Below are 18,770 nucleotides of genomic sequence, written 5' to 3'. Positions count from 1 at the left end.
CATATGAATGACTCTGAAGGAAAACTGCCACTGCCTCCCCGTCTCAGTCATGTCTTAGCTTGAGCTAGCACTTGCTTAAAAAATTTCCACTGGGTGCAGTGGCTCACGCCAGCAATCCCAGCACTTTGGGAGGTGGAGGTGGGTGGATCATGAGGTCAGTTCAAGACCAGCCTGGCTGAGACGGTGAAACCCCGTCCCTACTAAAAATACAAAACAAAACAACAACAACAAAATTATCCGGGCGTGGTGGTGGGTGCCTGTTATCCCAGCTTCTTAGGAGGCTGAGGCAGATAATTGCTTGAACTCAGGAGGCGGAGATTGCAGTGAGCCGAGATCACGCCATTGCACTCCAGCCTGGGCGAAAGAGTGAGACTCCGTCAAAAAAAAAAAAAAAAAAAAAAAAAAATTCCACTTAACTCCCTCAGGTTCATATGAGCTCAAGTGGTGCATAGTGGAATCTCACCTGAGCTATTTTAAAAAACTAAATTTTGGTTTCTTCATGTTAAGAACTGAATACCTCAGATCTAAAATGTAGAGTGGCATGCTGTCTGCAAGAACAGCCAAGTCTAGGAGAAAAAGTCAATGGATTTTGAATGAAATTTTAGCAAGCGACTTCTCGGCACACATTTCAAGGACATACTTCACTAAGCACATCCGTTGCTTGTGGCCTAGCAACCAAATGTGAGGCATTTGAGTATTTTATTTGGTCATGGATCTTGATAATGTCTGAATCCCTTTCCTCCCTACAACTGGCCATTCTTTGGCTATAAAATGATTTTCAATCAACTTGAAAGTAAAAAGACAAGTTTTCATCATTTGGGTGCTGCCAGAGGAATATTGCTTTTCTGAGAAGAAAAACCCTTTAAATTACACTGTGCGTGACGAGAAAATGTTTCTCATTAGAAGTTTCCTTGTGATTGAGTGGAGATAGACCCATCTTAGCAAACGACTTGTGCTCCAACAACTGATCAGGATATTCCAGGTTAGATTAGGCAAATGCAGCTTTCCTTATTCATTGTACAGCTCAAGAGAGGTTATTGTCTTTAACTGAGAGAGAAAGGGCTGGAGGAGGGAGGCCCTGATGGTGTAGCAGAGGTGAAACATGTTAATGTGGAACCAGGTCAGGACTGAGTCCTTGTGACTGTACCTGCTGTCACTCAGTGATTTAGGGCAGAGCTACCCCGAGAGCAAAAAACCTGAAACATTTCTTTCCCTTGAGGAATAATCCAGCTTAAGAATCTGAATGTACATCCCTCTGACGCTTTCTGACAGCTTACCATTCTCAAGGGGAAAACTAAATCGGATTTAGTCCTTGTTCTCTTTCTGCAAATACATTTCTTCTCGGTAAACTGGGTTGCTGGGCCACACGCTGACTTGTAAAATGAGGAACTTGGCAACAGAGTCTCTTCTTGTGTGGGTCCCTATCCATCCACCTCTCTCTCCCTCCCTCTTTCCCTCTCGGCTTCCTTCCTTTGCTCCTTCATTCACTCTCCCTCCCTCGCTCTGATAGAAACCACCTCTCCCAGAGTTTACTTGTTCACTTATTGGAAATATAGTTTTCTGAATGCCTACTATGTGGCCAGGCACTCTTTTAGATTCTGGTGACTTAATGGCATACAAAGAAGACTGAGTTTCTACCCTCACAGAACTGACTTTCTAGAACTCTCTGAATTTTGCTGAATCTTGGCTCTTCCTTTGCTAGCTTTGTAACTTTGGAGTAAGTTATCTAGCCTCTCTGTGCCTCATTTTCCTCATCAATAGGGACAATATTGGTATTTATCTCAATTGGTCTTTTTTTTTTTTTTTTTTTTTTTTTTTTATTGAGACGGAGTTTCACTCTTGTTGCTCAGGCTAGAGTGCAATGATGCGATCTCGGCTCACTGCAACGTCTGCCTCCCAGGTTCAAGCGATTCTCCTGCCTCAGCCTCCTGAGTAGCTGGGATTACAGGCATGTGCCACCATACTGGGCTAATATTTTTGATTTTTAGTAGAGACGGGGTTTCTCCATGTTGGTCAGGCTGGTCTTGAACTCCTGACCTCAGGTGATCCACCTGCCTTAGCCTCCCAAAGTGCTGGGATTATAGGTGTGAGCCATAGTGCCCAGTCCTCAGTTGGTCTTTTTTAAAGATAAAATGAGGTAATACAGGTAAAGCACTTAGAAACAGAATGTGTGGCTCAGGGCTAGTGCACAGGGCATACTGATATTTTTATTGATGCTGTTTGTACTGTCATCACATTCTTCCTCTCTGAGGTGCTTACTGTTTCATCATTTTTCTGGTGACATGAGAGAACGCTTGCATTAATGCCTCATTTTCAGGACCAGGGAGAAAGCAGGAGCCCTCTCAGAAAATGCTCAGGGAGCAGCAGTTGTGAGCATAGCACGTGCCTGTTCAATGGAAGTGCATTATCGAAACATGTAATGTAGTCATTCAGGGTCCTGCCAGAAAAAAGGAGAACGAACTCTTTTTATATTTAAAGAGGGGCATGAGAAAGAAAAGATCAAAGTGAGCTTAAGGGGTCAGGCGTGGTGGTTCATGCCTGTAATTCCAGCACTTTGGGAGGCCGAGGCAGGTGGATCACTTGAGGTCACGAGTTTGAGACCAGCCTGGCCAACATGGTGAAACCCCGTCTCTATTAAAATAAAAAAAATTAGCCAGGCATGGTGGCATGCACCTGTAATCCAAGCTACTTGGGAGGCTGAGGCAGAAGAATTGCTTGAACCTGGGAGGAGGAGGTTGCAGTGAGCCAAGATTGTGCCATTTCACTCCATCCAACCTGGACGACAGAGCGAGACTCCGTCTCAAAAAACAAACAAACAAACAAACCCCCCCCCAAAAAAACCCAAAAACAAAGAGCTTAAAGGACAGTTTGTAAGTTGAGCATCTCTATTCTGAAAAATCCCAAATCTGAAACTTTTTGAGCACAGACAGGTTGTCCCATGTGGAAAGTTCCACACCTGACCTCATGGCATGGGTTGCAGCCAAAACTTTCTTCATGGACAAAATTATTTAAAATACTGTATAAACTTACCTTTAGGCTATGTGCATAAGGTATATATGGTGCATAAATAAATTTTGTCTTTAGACTTGGGTCCCATCCCCAGGCTATCTCATTATGTATGTGCAAACATTCTAAAATCTGAAAATATCCAAAATTCTAAAAACATCTGGTCTCAAACATTTCTGATAAGGGATCCACAGGCAGTGCAGAGATCCTGTGTACAGTGGCAAAGTCAGGTCTATTGCTTTTTCGAAGAACAGGACAGCCTCTTTCCCTTATATTTGTACTGAACATCTTGAAGGAAGTAGAATCTTCTCTGCCTTCTGCTAGCCCATTTCCCAGTACTTTCAAACTCTTTGATATTGCTGAATGAGATAATCATTTCAGATATTTTTTCAGATATACCAGATTCTACCTTGGCAGTGCCCCTCTGTCCTGTGAGCCTTGCAAGTGACTTTCCTGGTTTCTGACAAGGACCATGATGAATCACTAGCTTGGGGTACCTTGTGTCTCTTCACACTATTGATTTTAAGAAAATAACTTTCTGTAGCTTGCAAAACCATAATGTCATTTGTCCTTAGAACATCACTGTCCAAAGAAGAAACAATCATCATGCTGTACCCATACATTAAATAAATGATACACTTCTTAAAATAAAGTGTTTAAAAATCTTTTTTTAACACAGAAGAAAAGTAAGTCCTACTTTTTCCATTACTTTGCTTCTTGATAAAACTCTAGATATAGTTTACTTTTAAAACAATGTATTTTTATTTATTATGATTGTTATTAAACATTATAACTTATTGCATAGTTAATTCCTATTTTTGTGAACCAATACTGTTATACAAAGAAGTGTGTACTTTTTTTAACCTAACCTTAGTTTTTGTTTCTAAGCTGGTATTTTTCACAAGTCAAAACAGTCCACTCAAAAAATAATAGACATTGGAGACTTAGAAGGATGGCAGGGTGGCAGGACTGACAGATAAGAAATTACTTAATTGGCATAATGTATGTTATTTGGGTGATGAAAACCCTAAAAGCCCTATATCCATCTAACAAAATGCAACTTATACCTCCTAAATCTATAAACAACGTTTAAAAAGGAAATAAGAATGCAAGAAGAAAGAGTTCATTTTGAACTAGTGGAAATAATAGAAAGGAAAAGATTATTTTAAAAAATACCCTCGGCCAAGCGCAGTGGCTCATGCGTGTAATTCCAGCACTTTGGGAAGCTGAGGCGGGAGGATCACAAGGTCAGGAGTTTGAGACCAGCCTGGCCAATATGGTGAAACCCTGTCTTTACTAAAAATACAAAAATTAAGTGGGTATGGTGGCGGACACCTGTCGTCCCAGTTACTTGGGAGGCTGACGCAGGAGAATCATTTGAACTCAGGAGGCGGAGGTTGCAGTGAGCTGAGATTGCGCCACTGGACTCCAGCCTGGGCAACAGAGTGAGACTCCATCTCAAGAACAAAAACAAAAACAAAACAAAACAAAACAAAAAAACAACCCCCCTCCAAAAAAAAAAAAACAACAAAAAAGAAAACCCAACCAAACAAAAAACCCATATAGTCCACTCAATGCTGAGGTGACAACTCCATTTTTGGTAATCTGAATATAAATCTTTGACAAGGATGTTTTTAGAGATTATTTTGGTTACAACTGTTGTTTTCCTTTTATTCACATGCACACCTACCACCATTAATACTTTTTTCCCCCCAAAAAATAAGCTTTAGCTCCTTTTCTGTTATAGACTAGCTATGTGACTTGGAGCAGGTAATTTAGCTTCTGAAGGTTTTGTTCTTTTCATAAGTAAAGTGAAGAGTTGAACTTCATGATCTCTGCACCTACTGGATCTATTAAAATCTACTTTTCACTGGAATTAGAGTATTTGAGATTTGATAATAAAAGTACTAAGGCTTCCTCCAAAAGCAAGGCAGAAATCAGTTTCATTACTATGGGAAAGTAATTAAAAAGACCTCAACAATGAAATGCCCTTGACACTAAAACTAAACTCATCCAACTTAATTCTCCTGTGGTGCCTCCGAAGTCTTCTTGAAAAGCTTCAGGCATGGCTGGGAACACTGTCCTTCATCAATGCGGACTCAATATTAGACTAGAGTCTCCCGGGATTTTTTCGTTCTTAATTCTCTAACTAAGTTCCAGTATCAACACATTTTCTTGTCATCTGCTTCTACCTCATCAAGTACAGTACAGAAAGAACATAATAATGATATTCAAGTATTCTGGTTACCAGAATTCTGGATTAAGGAACCTTTATTTTGTGGGTTCCATAAATGAGGGATTAATTAATGAGTGGTTAGGTTGTATTCGGAATTTTTTTTTTCTGGTGTAAAGGCAAGAGAGGATATTGAAGATATTGATCTATGCATCTGAGTGCACTAAATTGGGGTGGAGTAAATGACATCTAGTTGGGGACCAAAGAAATTGCTTTATGCTGACTGAGGCTCCAGGGATTCCTTATAATGGGATTTTGTAATTATAAATCTGATTTCATTAAAAAAATTGCCCAACATTCTTTTTTCTTTTCTTGGACAGACTCTTTTATCCTCTACCCCAAGTATCAGATAATCACTGAGAACACTTTGTCAGCTTCTTACCTTGAAGAAGGTCATTGTTGATCCATCTCTGACCGCCCCATATTCTATCTTGGTTTGCTTTGCCAGATCATCTGCTGAATCTATGGGGGATTCCATTCTCTCTACTGTCAAGAAGGCAGCCAGATTGGCAGTGTAGGATGAAATGATGATTAGGGTGAAAAACCACCATATCCCTCCAACTATTCTGGTCGATAGAGCTTTGGGCATCAGCTCTGATCCTGTGATGGTATCATCAGAGTAAGGGTGTTAAACACAGTCAGAAGGAAAGGGAAGATGTACAGTTCGACACTATTCTAGGGAGATCAACCCATCAAAGACTTACCATCTTGTATGTAGATGAAATAAATACATTTTATAGAAAATGCATCAAAATCTAAAGCTTTTTTTTCAAATCATTAATCACTACTGCTGTTTTAACTATAATTTATCAGTAACTGATGGTATTAAAACAGTTTTAACCTGGAGATATTCTATGTCTAAAATTCAGTTAGTTTAGTTTCTTAGAATTGAAAAGTCAACCCCAAGTCTTTTTGCCTTTTATTACTGTCTAAATGCATCTCATAGTGTGAAGTAAAATATTCTATGTCTTTGTGTAACTATGAAAATCTTTGAAATGCTAACATTTTTATTTAAGATTAAAGAATGAGAGCAACTTGCAAAATATTAATGTGCCATTTATCACATGTACTTTAATAAAACATTGTGATTTTACAAATAAAATAAGATGCAGCCATACTTGACAGTGGATGAATTAGTTTTTATTGTCTTATGTTACCCTAAAAGCTACAATTCTTTTTTCTACTGTAGATTCTTATTTGGCTAAAAAAACACTTTCTCTGCAACGCATAATTTTGTCCTTCAATAGAATGCTGTTTCTTAACTACACTTCAAAGACAGGCTGTTTCTTAGGTGTAAGAAGACTTTCCTGGTAAGAATATACATTTTAGATGTCATTCAGATGATTTTAAGTTATTTTTAGATGATAAGAGGCACTTAATGTGTTTACCAAGGAAACCTTCCTCTCTAAAAGAAACGGTTTATGAGCTAAGTTTACTGACATAAAAGACAAACATCTTGAAAACAGTCTAGCTCAATTTTGCTCAGACTGAGCTGTGGATGTGTATACATTCAGCAGCAGAATTAGAATAAAAGAGAAGTACAATTAGAGTTCACTCCAGTTATACTGATTCACAAGTGGATTTTGGCTTGTCTATCTGCCTGAAATTTGCCATTGACTCTGTACATAGCATATCCTCCACGAACCTGAAGGCATGACAGAGTTTATGTGACTAGAGAAAAAGTGAAAGAAACATACCCTAAATTAAAAATCCCAAAGAGTGAAGTACAGTAGGCCAGATGTCCGGACTATAGGATCATTTTACTATACTGATAGGGTGTTTTGAAGCTTTGTAGTTAATAATGGCTTAAGATGGAAAGGAAAATTGGAGTTCACCAATCTACCAATAAATGAATTTGTGCTCTGGTTTAGTCTATAAACGGATGCACATACTGCTCAGGAAATCAAAGCTAGCTCAAGGACAGTGATAAGCAGATCAAGGTTGGCAGAGTTTCTGGGCTTTAAATTAACAGATATATTCTCCTAATGCTATTACGTATCTTTGTGTTTTATTCCCTTTTAATGAGGGAAATGGTTTGACAGCGATTTGTGTTTCCTTCTGTCGTTTGTTTGAATTTGAGTGGGTAATATTACACAGACTTATAATAGTTTTCCATTAAATTGCCTCCAAGGATTTAGTGGAATGGTTTGCTGCTGCTGTTTTAATATTGTGGGTTAATGGGATTTATATGCCTGTGGGTGTGTGTGTGTTTAATGCCCAAGGTTGTTTCATATCTTTGTACTTAATTGATCTAGCAGTCTTGTGGCAATGTGATATTATTTTAGATCTTTAGTTGGTTATTAAAATACCATTTATTTCATAAAATAGCCATAGGAAATAAATAACAGTTAATAGATATATTTTTCTTAGCTTATAGGTGCAGATTTTCTGCTGTAAATTTATTCTTTTGTTATTTGGTTGCATTTATGAGAAGATAAGGTTTTCACTTATTTGTATATTTGTATAATTATGTATTATATGGCATTAAGACTGGACAGACAGGTGAACGGGCTGTTGACATGTAATAATTCTAATTCACATCCTTCACATTGTAGAATGCATATTTAAACTTTTGGATAAAGTTACCTTAGAAACTGAGTAAAAATATTAATAGAAATGTATTGAGATTACATTTTAAACCCTTGTTAGATGGCATCCATTAGATTTCTCAGTGTTTCTTGGTGTTTTCTATTTTTGTCTAATTTTGTGAATTTTATAATTCTCCATGTTAATTAGAAATGCTTAGAAACCACTTCTTTCAAGTAGAGAGGATTTGTGTAAGTTTAGTACTCTAGAGGATGAAATTATACAAACACTAAAAGTTGAGTAAAACATTACTAGAAAATATTCAGGATGAGAGACAGTACTTGCTGAAGTCTCTTTAGTGCCTTTTACGGCAGACATGACAGCCAATCCTGATCCAGACTTTGCTCACGCTCTGTAGAAAAGAGAAAGTCTGATCATCACATTTAAAAAAAAATTCAACAAAATGGTTTCCAATCGAGTACAGTGACAAGCTTCTGCTAACAAGAGAGCAACAGAGGATAACTACCTGGTTCAACACCACATGCATGCTAGAGACAGATGCACTAACAGTCACAAGTGCCTCAAGTTTGTACCTGGAAAGATTTGTTGCACCTGACAAATGTTTGTAAACGTCTTGAAAGACAAGCAGAGTCTGGTTGGGGCTGACTGTCATGTACCCAAGGTAGTGGTAACTAACAGACACTGCATCCCACAGTGTGCTGTGGATGATGGTAAACTCCAAACAGGTAAAAGATGAAAGGTAAATTCCGGGGGTGGGTGCACTCATATGACAGAAGGCAGTCACAGCCATATACCTGCACAGGCCTGCTGCATGCTCTGTGAAACCTAAAAGTATATATATATATTCTAATGTTGGAGAAGACAAGCTATCAGAAGGAGCAGGGGTCTCCTTCACTCTTAAAGTAATTGCTCACAAAATAAATATCCTAAAAATTAAATGCATGGGTAAAGCAGTATATGGGGTTTCCTGCAGGATGTGTACCTCAGTGCTATGCTCTAAGTTTATGCAAATGATTTCTAGTGAATCAGATGGTATCTATACCTATTTAGCAGTGCCCACACAAACCACACCTAATTGTGTAACTAGGATTTTCCCACTTTCTTCAACTATGTACTATTTCAGTATTAGAATTTGGTATTTCTATAGTCTCTCTAATTTGAAGATCCAAAAGACAACTATTTCAAGTGTTACAGCAATTCCCTAATGAGAAGCCTTAGGGTTCATCCCCAAGTAGCAAACATGTTTAATGTATATCCCAGTGGAATTTTCCTTTGCCAATGTATTTTGCGGCTTATTGTCAAATGAGCAGATATTCCAAACACAACAGCTTCTGTGACTTATGATTTTCTTATATTAGTGCATTTAATCCTGGAAGAAATTTCTATACCATATGCCCCGCACTGAATCTGAAAAAAAAATCACAAAAGAAATGGAGTTCTTCCAAAGGTTAAAGCGACTTCCCCTTCCCCCACTACAAAAGCAGAATCCCCCAATTCATAGGAAATGTATAAAATATATTACATTTCCATGGTCAAATTTTATTTCCCCAACTCCTACAGTTTATTGTTGCTATGGTTACCAATTGAGGGAGATTGTGAAAAGTTACTGGGAAGCTGAAATCAATCTCAGTAGGGTTTGCCAGAGTAGCAATTAGGTGGAAGTCCTAAGTAAGGTCAGCAGTTGGAAAAATCTCAGTGGATTTAATCTGCAAAGGATTTAAATTCTGCCCCTTTAAACCTCTGACTCATGGAGTTACGGCTGAGAAGGAAAAGACCGTCATCTCCATCTATGCAAATTTATAAACAATTTCTAAGGTACCTTATCTTTTGCTGCCCACAGGAAAATTTGTATTTATTGCTTGATAGAAGTGTTATTTTAGATATATAGTAAGGGAGTTCCATTTTGCTTCATCTTCAGAACCGGCTAGAAAGTCTGTTGCTATTTTCTTAAGTTCCTGAGATGGTGTTTCATCCTACCCTCTAGCTTCATGGTGGAGTTTACCAGCATGAAAGCCTGTCAGCACACTGTGGGATGCGTGTGACAAAGATAGGCAACCGGTGTACCTTGCTGCATGAGAGCTCCAACTCCAAACCAGAAACTATTTAGTAAAGTAAAATTGTTTTCCACCACGTCTGAGTCAGGGTTGCATGGGTGGGGGTTATACCACTCGTAGGGTGTAAACCTGTGGTAGTTAACAGAAACAGTCTGTAAATATCAGAGAAACACACAGGACACCAGCAAAACCAAAACCTCCTGAGCAATGCAGAAAACCCAACAATGATGACGAAAGCTTCAAACCAAAGGAGTAAAGGCCATAGTCATAAACTTACAGCTTTGGTGGGCAAAGTGCAAAGAGCCTTGAGACGTTAATATTTACCAGACTTCTTATTTCTAGGCAAATTGGTCAGCTGGAATTGTACTCCTCAGCTCTAGGTCTACTGAATTCTTCTGAGTTTTCATTCATTTCCATATTACTGAACAACTAGATGAACTGTAAAGAAAGGTTCACTCATCCCAAGTATTTACCCCACCAAGTAGTGATGAACGTGACACACACTTGTTGCATAGCAACTACAACGTCAAGGTACTGTGTTGCTAGGTCCTGTGGGAGACACAAAAAAGAGGGTGACTTGCCTTCAAGGGGTTTGTATGGACAGATGGTTAGAAGGAATCTTAGTGGTGGTCTAGCGATTTGGTAATGCATCAAAGGGGTTGCAAACTAAATAAATTAGTAAACAAAATATAGAGTTGAATTTGGAGTGTATTCGATGCTTTTTGAATAGTCCATGGGGAAAAAAATCACAATCCTAAATGAAGAGACAAGCCTTACATTTGGAATTATCCTGGTCCAGGCCTAATGGTGTATATTAGTATTAACTACATAGCATACCTCCCTGGAGAATTTCAAATTCATAATTTGCTTTTGATTTGTTTTAAATTTGTTCTCAGAACTATGGCCTGTGGTCACTTAATCACCAACCCTGGTTCGGTAAGTGGTATGTTTTCTATAGCATTATTATAGCTCTACCTCCATGGTGGTGTGCTATAGGCAGTAAACGTTTCTGGAAAAACAACTAGTAGTGTGGGAAGTCAACTTTGAACAATTCACTCAACCTCTCTGGCCTCAATTTCCTTATTTTGGAAGAGGAGGAAATCCAGATATCTCTGAGGGTGTACTTAAAATAAGAATCTGTGGAACCAAATACATTTTTGGTTCTTTCTCTATTTTTTAAGTATCTGGCCTATGTAGCCCAAAGGAGGTCTCTGCCCTGTGGTTACTTTTGAGGGCTATCTTGCCAAGTGGTACTTATTTTTCCAAAAAGACATTAGCAGAAGCTCAACGAAGTGATCTGGAAATAATTTAAAATGCAGTAATTTTTAGCACTGGAAGATTTGCCATTTGTCATTTGGTCTTTTCAACGCAAGCAGGAGTGTTAGAGTAATGTTAAAACATCATTCTCTAGCCATAAAGTTTCAGCAGTAAACAATGGCAGGTTGCTGACACACTGGAGAGAACTGGGCTTAAGGTGAATACATTATCTATATGAAAAGCAGGGCATGCTGTGAATCCAGCACAAGGAACTGAGCAGACAATTCCTCTTCATGAAAAGCCATTTTCTAGACCTCCAGACACCTTCTGGAAAGTGTTCAGTGCCTCCTCACTGAGTCTTAGGGGGACTGGGATAACAGTCTCGTAGTTTATCCCAGCATAATGGAATCCAACTCATTACTGCAGCTTCTCCACAGCTGCAGGGTACACCATGCAGGTTCCTATGAAGCTGATGAATATAGCTTTAATTGACAATGCCGTGCCAATACATTTTAATTAATGTTTCAACAATATAATTAAGTTTTGAATTTGCACACTCTTATAGCCATAGTAGTTTGCTGAGCTGAAGAAATGAATACCAATATTAATGAACCTATTAATTGAAACAGCATGCAGACTAAAGATCCCGTTACTTAAACACTATCATTGTCACTTGTACAATAATTTAAAAATATTAATTGAAATAAATTAAGAGCCTAATGTATTCAAGAGAAGGGGTTTTATTTTTTCAAATAGACCATAAGACTTGGCAACCACAAACCCCTCAATATTCTGACATTTCTCTCCCAGATATGCTCCCATCGATGAGCTCATCCCTTCCCTCTTTGGAATGCTGCTTTTAACTTTGTCTTGTTTCATACTTTGCACTTATAAGAGAGCAATTAATCTAATTTTTGTGTGGCAAAAAGAAAAACTGTCTAAACAGCAATATGATTCTGCCTGCTCTGCAGAGATATTTTAGGTCTTTCTCTCTGGAATTCTGAGTGACTTGTGGAGCATGTGGTCTGGTGAATATTAAACAGTGACATGATGCTGTGCTGTAAGACACTGGCTTTCTATAAGGCAATAGACCTACCTGTTGTCTGGATGTAGACATTTCAGCTTGGAATTTCTAACACCTGCGTAAAGATAGCCAGTGTGACAGCAGTGTCAGCATTAGGAAGTCTGGTGAAAAGATTAGTATATGACCTACACCAAAGATAATCCAAAACAGCTATCCCTAAATGACTCTCAGGAAATCAATACTGATCTTTACTAACATGATAGAGAATGGAGCAAACGTGCTTAAACAAGTGCTTAAAATATGCTTAAAACAAAACTTTCATATAGAAGAGTAGCCTTACGTTGAAATGTGAAAGTTCACTTTAGGTTTATGTTTGTTTCTGCCCGGCTTACACTTGAATGGAAGATATAAAACAAGCTCACACTGAAGTTTTCTAATTAAGGGACTAATTTTTATGGCTGAGAATGCACAGTAGGCTGCATTGAGGAGAGAAAAATCCATTCATCTTTCAAGGGAGAATGCTCTATTGAATTTGTAATATAATGGTTGGTTTTGTATTATAACCATAGAATTTACTTTCAAGGGTTTTATAGATTTTTTTTTTTTTTTTTTTTTGCCAAATGTCAACTTTAAAAATGTCCATTTTTTAAGAAGACAAACATAAATTATAAAATGTAAGCAGACATTCTATCTGGATATTTGATCTATTTAAATTGTTTATGATGGACATAATTTTTTAGTGTTAAATATTTTTCAAAAAGTGGAAACATTGCCAACCACAAAACCAAAACCCTGACATACACACTTATTAAACATCATAGTGATTAAATATTGTTTTCCTTAGTTTATCCTACCGATATCTACATCTTTATAAGTTTCATTCAGTTCAACAAATAATTTTTAGGCATCTTTCTAGTGAGGGCATTTGCTTAAATGCAGTGATGGGGCTTTATTTTTCCCCTTTGAAACTACGTAAGAGGATACAATTCATACCGTAAATTCCAAAGTCTCTCTAGAGCTATCGATAATCATGAGATTTACTGTTTTTCATTTCCACTTCCCTAACTTGGAATGCAAACCACTAAGGTGATAACTGAGGGTACAGAGTGGCGGAGTTCATGGTCTCAAACTATGGTGGTAGGAAGTAAAGGTGAATTGGTACATCTACTCAACCAGAATTTTGTTTTTGGGAATCAACTCTAAATATATATATTTGTGGCTTTATGAAGCAGAAGCAGGGGAGGATTCTAAGGTGTAGAGAAGGCAAATGTAGTTGGAAGTAGAGTCTTCATGACAGTACACTTGTGCCCTGGAGGGAGTTCTTTTCTATATTTCATCACCACACTGTTTCCAAGTTTGCATTGGATGCATAACACCTCCACTTCTGAACCAAGACCAGGGCAAGAAGGCAGCGGAAGAGGAGATAAGAAGAATAAGCTAAATAAGGAAGGACTGGCTTATAAATGATACTCTCGGTAAGTAGAAATACCGAAGAGATTGCATTGATGGTGGTAATGGGGACACTGTTAACTTAATAGAAATAAAATGAGTGAAGTCCAAAAATATGGAGGTCTGGGTCACCAAGAGCTGTGGAAGAATAGACAAAATAAGGAGAGAAAAACTACTGAATGGTGTGCCATTCTGACATACTCTGATGACTTAAATAAGGAGATTTAAGTGCACAGCTGGAGTCAAGTGTAAATGGGTACTTTCAGCCTATGTGCTTTGTGAGAACTTTCGGATGCTGCTGGCATTTCTTCTCCCACTGGCTTTGGTCAAGTCATGTAACAAACGATGTATTTGCTCATCAGCATCGCCTTGCCTGTTCTACTCGTTAACATCACTGCCTAGACAGAGCCTCAGACTGTGAAATATGGAAACTCACTTTTGCCCTGCAAAATGTGGAAACTACTGTTGCCCTGGGCTGCATGAATCGCTCTACCATTCCTAGTATCACCCAACAGGTATGGGCCTCCGGACAGAGGTATGCAATAACAAGTAAACACAAGATCACCTATTAGAAGGTGCTTCACCTTAGGATAGTCATTTATTAAATGGCCATTCCAAGGCAATATTAACTTCACTGAGGAGTCAGTAATGAAAAATACACCTCCAAAGGTAAACAATTTATTTTTTGAAAATTTTATACACAAAGCAATATTTTCTTTGTTTTGAGCGTGGTTTCTCAACCTTGGTGCTATTGACATTTTGGAGTGAATAGTTCTTTTGAGGGGTGTCTGTCCTGTACACTGTAAGATGTTTGGCAGCATCCCTGGACTCCATCCACTTGATACCAGTAGCACTCCCTACTCCCAGCCATGACAACTAAAAATATGTTTGCAGACATTTCCAAATGTTCCCTGGGGAACAAAATCCCTCCTAGTTGAGAACCACTGATTTACAGTATTAAAAATACAAAAGGATACTATCACTATACATACTGTCAATATTTTATTTTCTGAAGTAAGCCATACTGAAAGAGAGCTTTGGTCAGTAAAAGTATAAAATCTGAGCTTTAGTAATGGTACATTTTATAAGGCATAGAGAACTTTAAAACATTCATTTTGTATTGAATGTATAAATACCCACACGTGAGAGCCCATATCGATTCAGTTTGAGTGTGTCTGGCTTGTGGAGCTTTAAAACCTTCCCAGCTTGGGTTATTTTCCCAAGCTTTCTTTATAATTACACCAGGGAAAGAGTTACCTGGCATTAATCAAAACCAGACAGTGAACAATGACAAAGAGCTAGCATGAAGAAATATTTCTCTTAGGAATTCCTGGAGGGAAAACAAAAATTGATTAGGGAAAAAGTTCACTGAGTTTTGTTGAAAGGTGAAAAAGATTGAAAACAAGTAGGGACATACAAAAGCAATTATTTTTTACATGGTTTATCTAGGGATAGCAAATGTTTAAGCCAACAGAAAGACAAAATAGCTGTTTCAAATGTAGCATCAAAGGTAGTCAGAAAATATGATCTACTGAAAGGTATAAAAATCCTTTAAGGAACTGTGTAGAGCAAAATGGTTAAATACAGAGTGAAATCTCGTAAAGTAAAACCTGAACTGAATCCTCTTAATGGTAGCACAAAGCTTTCATGCCTCCAGGCTCCGTATGTAAGCAACCTTTCCTTTCAGCATTATTTCTAGAATGCTCTTTAACTTTCTAATGCCTTTAAAAATAAATTTAATAGAAGTTTTAAAGTATTTTTCTTCATTCCTAAGGATTTCACAATCTTTTTACTCCAGTGTTTTTTATTTGCTATGATAATTCTTTGCTAACTTTTTTATGTTTTGCTTATCCAAATATTCTAGCAGTCAAATATCTGGAGACGATTTTACAATTCCTATGGAAACATTTTACACATCATTTGAGCCATTGCTTTTGTTATAAATCAAGGAAAATGGCTAAATAACCATTTTATGTTGCTTGAAATAGGGATAAAGATAAACTAATATTAAAATTTATCTTCTTTTAAAAGTAACTTTATAAATAATTAGAAAACATTCATTTACAGAATGGCTTTTATATGGAAACCTTCCAAGAATAGAACACTAGGCAAAACTAAAAGTACACTTTAAAGTTCTTCATTTTTGTCTGCCTCTGGGACATACAGAAATCTGAGACTGACCTATACCTCTTGTGAATTCAGTGGTTCTCAAACTTACCTTGCAATCACAAAGAGTACACAACTGACTCCCAAGCAGGCTAAGAGCACATACATCCAAATATCTGGAGACAGGGGGTTGAGGAAGGAGAAAACGCCTGGATTGGTACCATTGGGCTTCCGGTAGAGAATGCTGATGCCTAGGGTCATGAAGGGTTTGGAGAAGTCAATGACTTTCTCCCGCACGTAGGTAATGGTAAGAGGAGCCACTGCCAGGTCAGCCCTCTGCAAAAGCAAGTCCAAAATTGTCAGCTTAGTCTAGTTTCTTTGCAAATGTCTGAACTTTTCCTGGGTACTCCTGATTCTTATTCCCAACTCTAAATTTTTCTCACTCGTGAAACTCCTGTGATGATTGGTGCTAATACAAAAACAGTCTATTTACACAATTACGTTTATGAAACAGTATCAGCAAAGAGAAACCAGAAAGCATAAAATACGCACATACATACACAAACATATATAAATCATTCTGGAACTAAACGAAGACAAAAATGCAGGAGGATGTCTTTAAAAAGGACATGTGAGAAAAAGAAGGAATGAGCAACTTGGTTGTACTATTAATTGACATGATGAGATTTTGCTCTGAGCTGAAAACTTTACAATTCTTTTTTTTTTTTCTTTTTTTTGAGATGGAGTCTCGCTCTGTCGCCCAGGCTGGAGTGCAGTGGTGCAATCTCGGCTCACTGCAAGCTCCGCCTCCCGGGTTCCCGCCATTCTCCTGCCTCAGCCTCCTGAGTAGCTGGGACTACAGGTGCCCGCCACCGCGACCGGCTAATTTTTTTGTATTTTCAGTAGAGACAGGGTTTCACCGTGTGAACCAGGATGGTCTCGATCTCCTGACCTTGTGATCTGCCCGCCTCGGCCTCCCAAAGTGTAAACTTCTTAGTTTAAGAATCACTCAAGTTTATGTTCAGTATGAAAGAAGGACCCACATGATATGATTTGGCTCTGTGTCCCCACCCAAATCTCACCTTGAATTGTAATAATCCCGATGTGTCAAGGGTGGGACCAGGTGGAAGTAATTTGATCATGGGGTAATGGGCTCTGGTGATTATGAGTGAGTCTCATGAGAGCTGATGGTTTTATAAGTGTCTAGCATCTCCCCTGCTTTCACTCATTCTCTCACCTGCTACCCTGTGATGAGGTGTCTTCTGCCATGATTGTAAGTTTCCTGAGGCCTCTCCAGCCATGAGGAACTGTGTCAATTAAATCTCTTTCCTTTATAAATTACCCAATCTCAGGCAGTTCTTTATAGCAGTGTAAAAACAAACTAATGCACCATATATTTTTCTCATTAATTTTTATCTTTACTTTCCCTTCTGAGTAAGCAAACTCTATTTCTAGGTTGTTTGCTTTGCTTCTTAAAAAAATTGTTATGATTCAAAAAAAGGAAACATTTCTTTGTCATCGTTTTTTCCTTTCTTACTTTCTCTTATGCGTATGTTCAGATATGTTAGAAGTACTGTTACTTACATGATCTATGAGTTCCTTAACCATCCCGTTCCACTCCCCTTTGTCATTCTGGGCCCCGTATTTGCCATCCGGAACTAGTTTAACATCATAAATGAAACCCAGGATATTTGACAATTCTTTCAACAGGTCCAGGCAATAACCTTCAAATCTGTCATTTCCATATAGAGGCTTATCAGATTTCCTGTACATAACATAGGGTTCTTCCTAAATGAAACAAACCAAATATGAAAACCCTGTTATAATGAAAGGAAGAATTTATCCCATCAGCAGCTCGAAGATGTGAAATATTTGGTAATGATTTTGAAGAGCTGAGAGTACTGAAGTCATTCACTCATCTGTCTGCTTACGTCCTCTATAAATACAGAACACTTCCTATATTATAGTTTCTTTTCCTTCTCCCTTTTTGGATGGGAGCTTTTCCTTCCTCTGTGGAGGGTGCGGCAGTGCGGGAATGGTGTGATGGATACACAGTCACATTTAAACATTGGGTCTGAGAAGAAGGAAGGTGCAGAGGGCGATGGGGGCCCAGATGCCTGGCCACGCCAATACCCAAGCTTTTTTTGTATGACCCCTCACCTTTCTGGCTTTTTTTTTTTTTTTTTTTGACGGAATCTCGCTCTATCGCCCAGGCTAGAGTGCAGTGGGGAGATCTCAGCTCACTGCAAACTCTGTCTCCCGGGTTCATGCCGTGCTCCTTTCTCAGCCTCCTGAGTAGCTGGTACTACAGACACCCGCCACCACACCTGGCTAATTTTCTGTATTTTTTCAGTAGAGACAGGGTTTCACCATGTTAGCCCAGGATGGTCTCGATCTTCTGACCTCGTCCCGCCTGGGCCTCACAAAGTGCTGGGATTACAGGTGTGCGCCACCAAACTTGGTCCTGGCTTTTATCTAAGAACCTCATGACAGAGAAATCTATATCACCAAGTATTTCCTTTCATTCTTTGCACCTCCTATCTATGACTATTCTCATTTCTTCATCTAAATTTCACCTCAGTTTCACTATTCACTTATGATTTATATATTTTGATTGGTTTCCTTCAGGGTAGCCTATTCCAAAGGCCATTTCTATGTCTTGTTTTATCATCTTTCCCATCTTCTTTTTTGAAATCACCTCAAATCTCATATCTGGTCATTCTCTGTGTATACACGTACATCATCAGTCCCCTCTCCTATAAATGATGGACATTTCCCTACTACCATGCATCTATAACTTGTTAATTCTCATTTGACTGAATGAATGCTCATTTTGTTTTATAAAATTATAATAGTAGCTATAGTACTGACATATTCTTTATGTTTAGGTTTATCCTCAAACTGATAGTGGGGTCATTCAAACACAATAGAAAACCCTGTGTTTTCATAAGACAGTCATAGAGAAAGTGGTAATCAGAAGAGCAAACCAGTTTTTACTTTGGATGAACAATTCTCACAAGTTCATAATATCAACAATAAATTGATTTGACATTATGGACTGGTGTATGGCAGAATGTCTGCAAGTAAGGATTTC

At 38.3% G+C, this 18,770-nt stretch overlaps 1 protein-coding gene across 7 annotated transcripts in view; it reads right to left on the bottom strand.

Annotated features, from left to right (window-relative positions):
• GRIK1 (glutamate ionotropic receptor kainate type subunit 1) overlaps positions 1 to 18,770 on the bottom strand; it is a 416,917-nt gene that overhangs the window by 34,357 nt on the left and 363,790 nt on the right. For 6 of the 7 annotated variants that reach the window (XM_023190268.3, XM_023190264.3, XM_023190267.3 and 3 more), the window contains 4 exons: positions 17,261 to 17,464; positions 15,789 to 16,012; positions 9,851 to 9,969; positions 5,622 to 5,839 (listed from right to left, as the gene is read on the bottom strand). In XM_023190268.3, coding sequence (XP_023046036.1) covers positions 5,622 to 5,839; positions 9,851 to 9,969; positions 15,789 to 16,012; positions 17,261 to 17,464 — 765 coding nt within the window. The remainder of the gene's footprint in view (positions 1 to 5,621; positions 5,840 to 9,850; positions 9,970 to 15,788; positions 16,013 to 17,260; positions 17,465 to 18,770) is intronic. The other variant, XM_023190271.3, reaches the window with a different exon arrangement.

This window comes from Piliocolobus tephrosceles, chromosome 19, assembly GCF_002776525.5.
Source record: "Piliocolobus tephrosceles isolate RC106 chromosome 19, ASM277652v3, whole genome shotgun sequence".
Lineage (NCBI taxonomy): Eukaryota > Metazoa > Chordata > Mammalia > Primates > Cercopithecidae > Piliocolobus > Piliocolobus tephrosceles.
The sequence above is the reverse complement of the archived record's forward strand: the minus strand, read 5'-3'. Positions and strand labels throughout refer to the sequence as shown.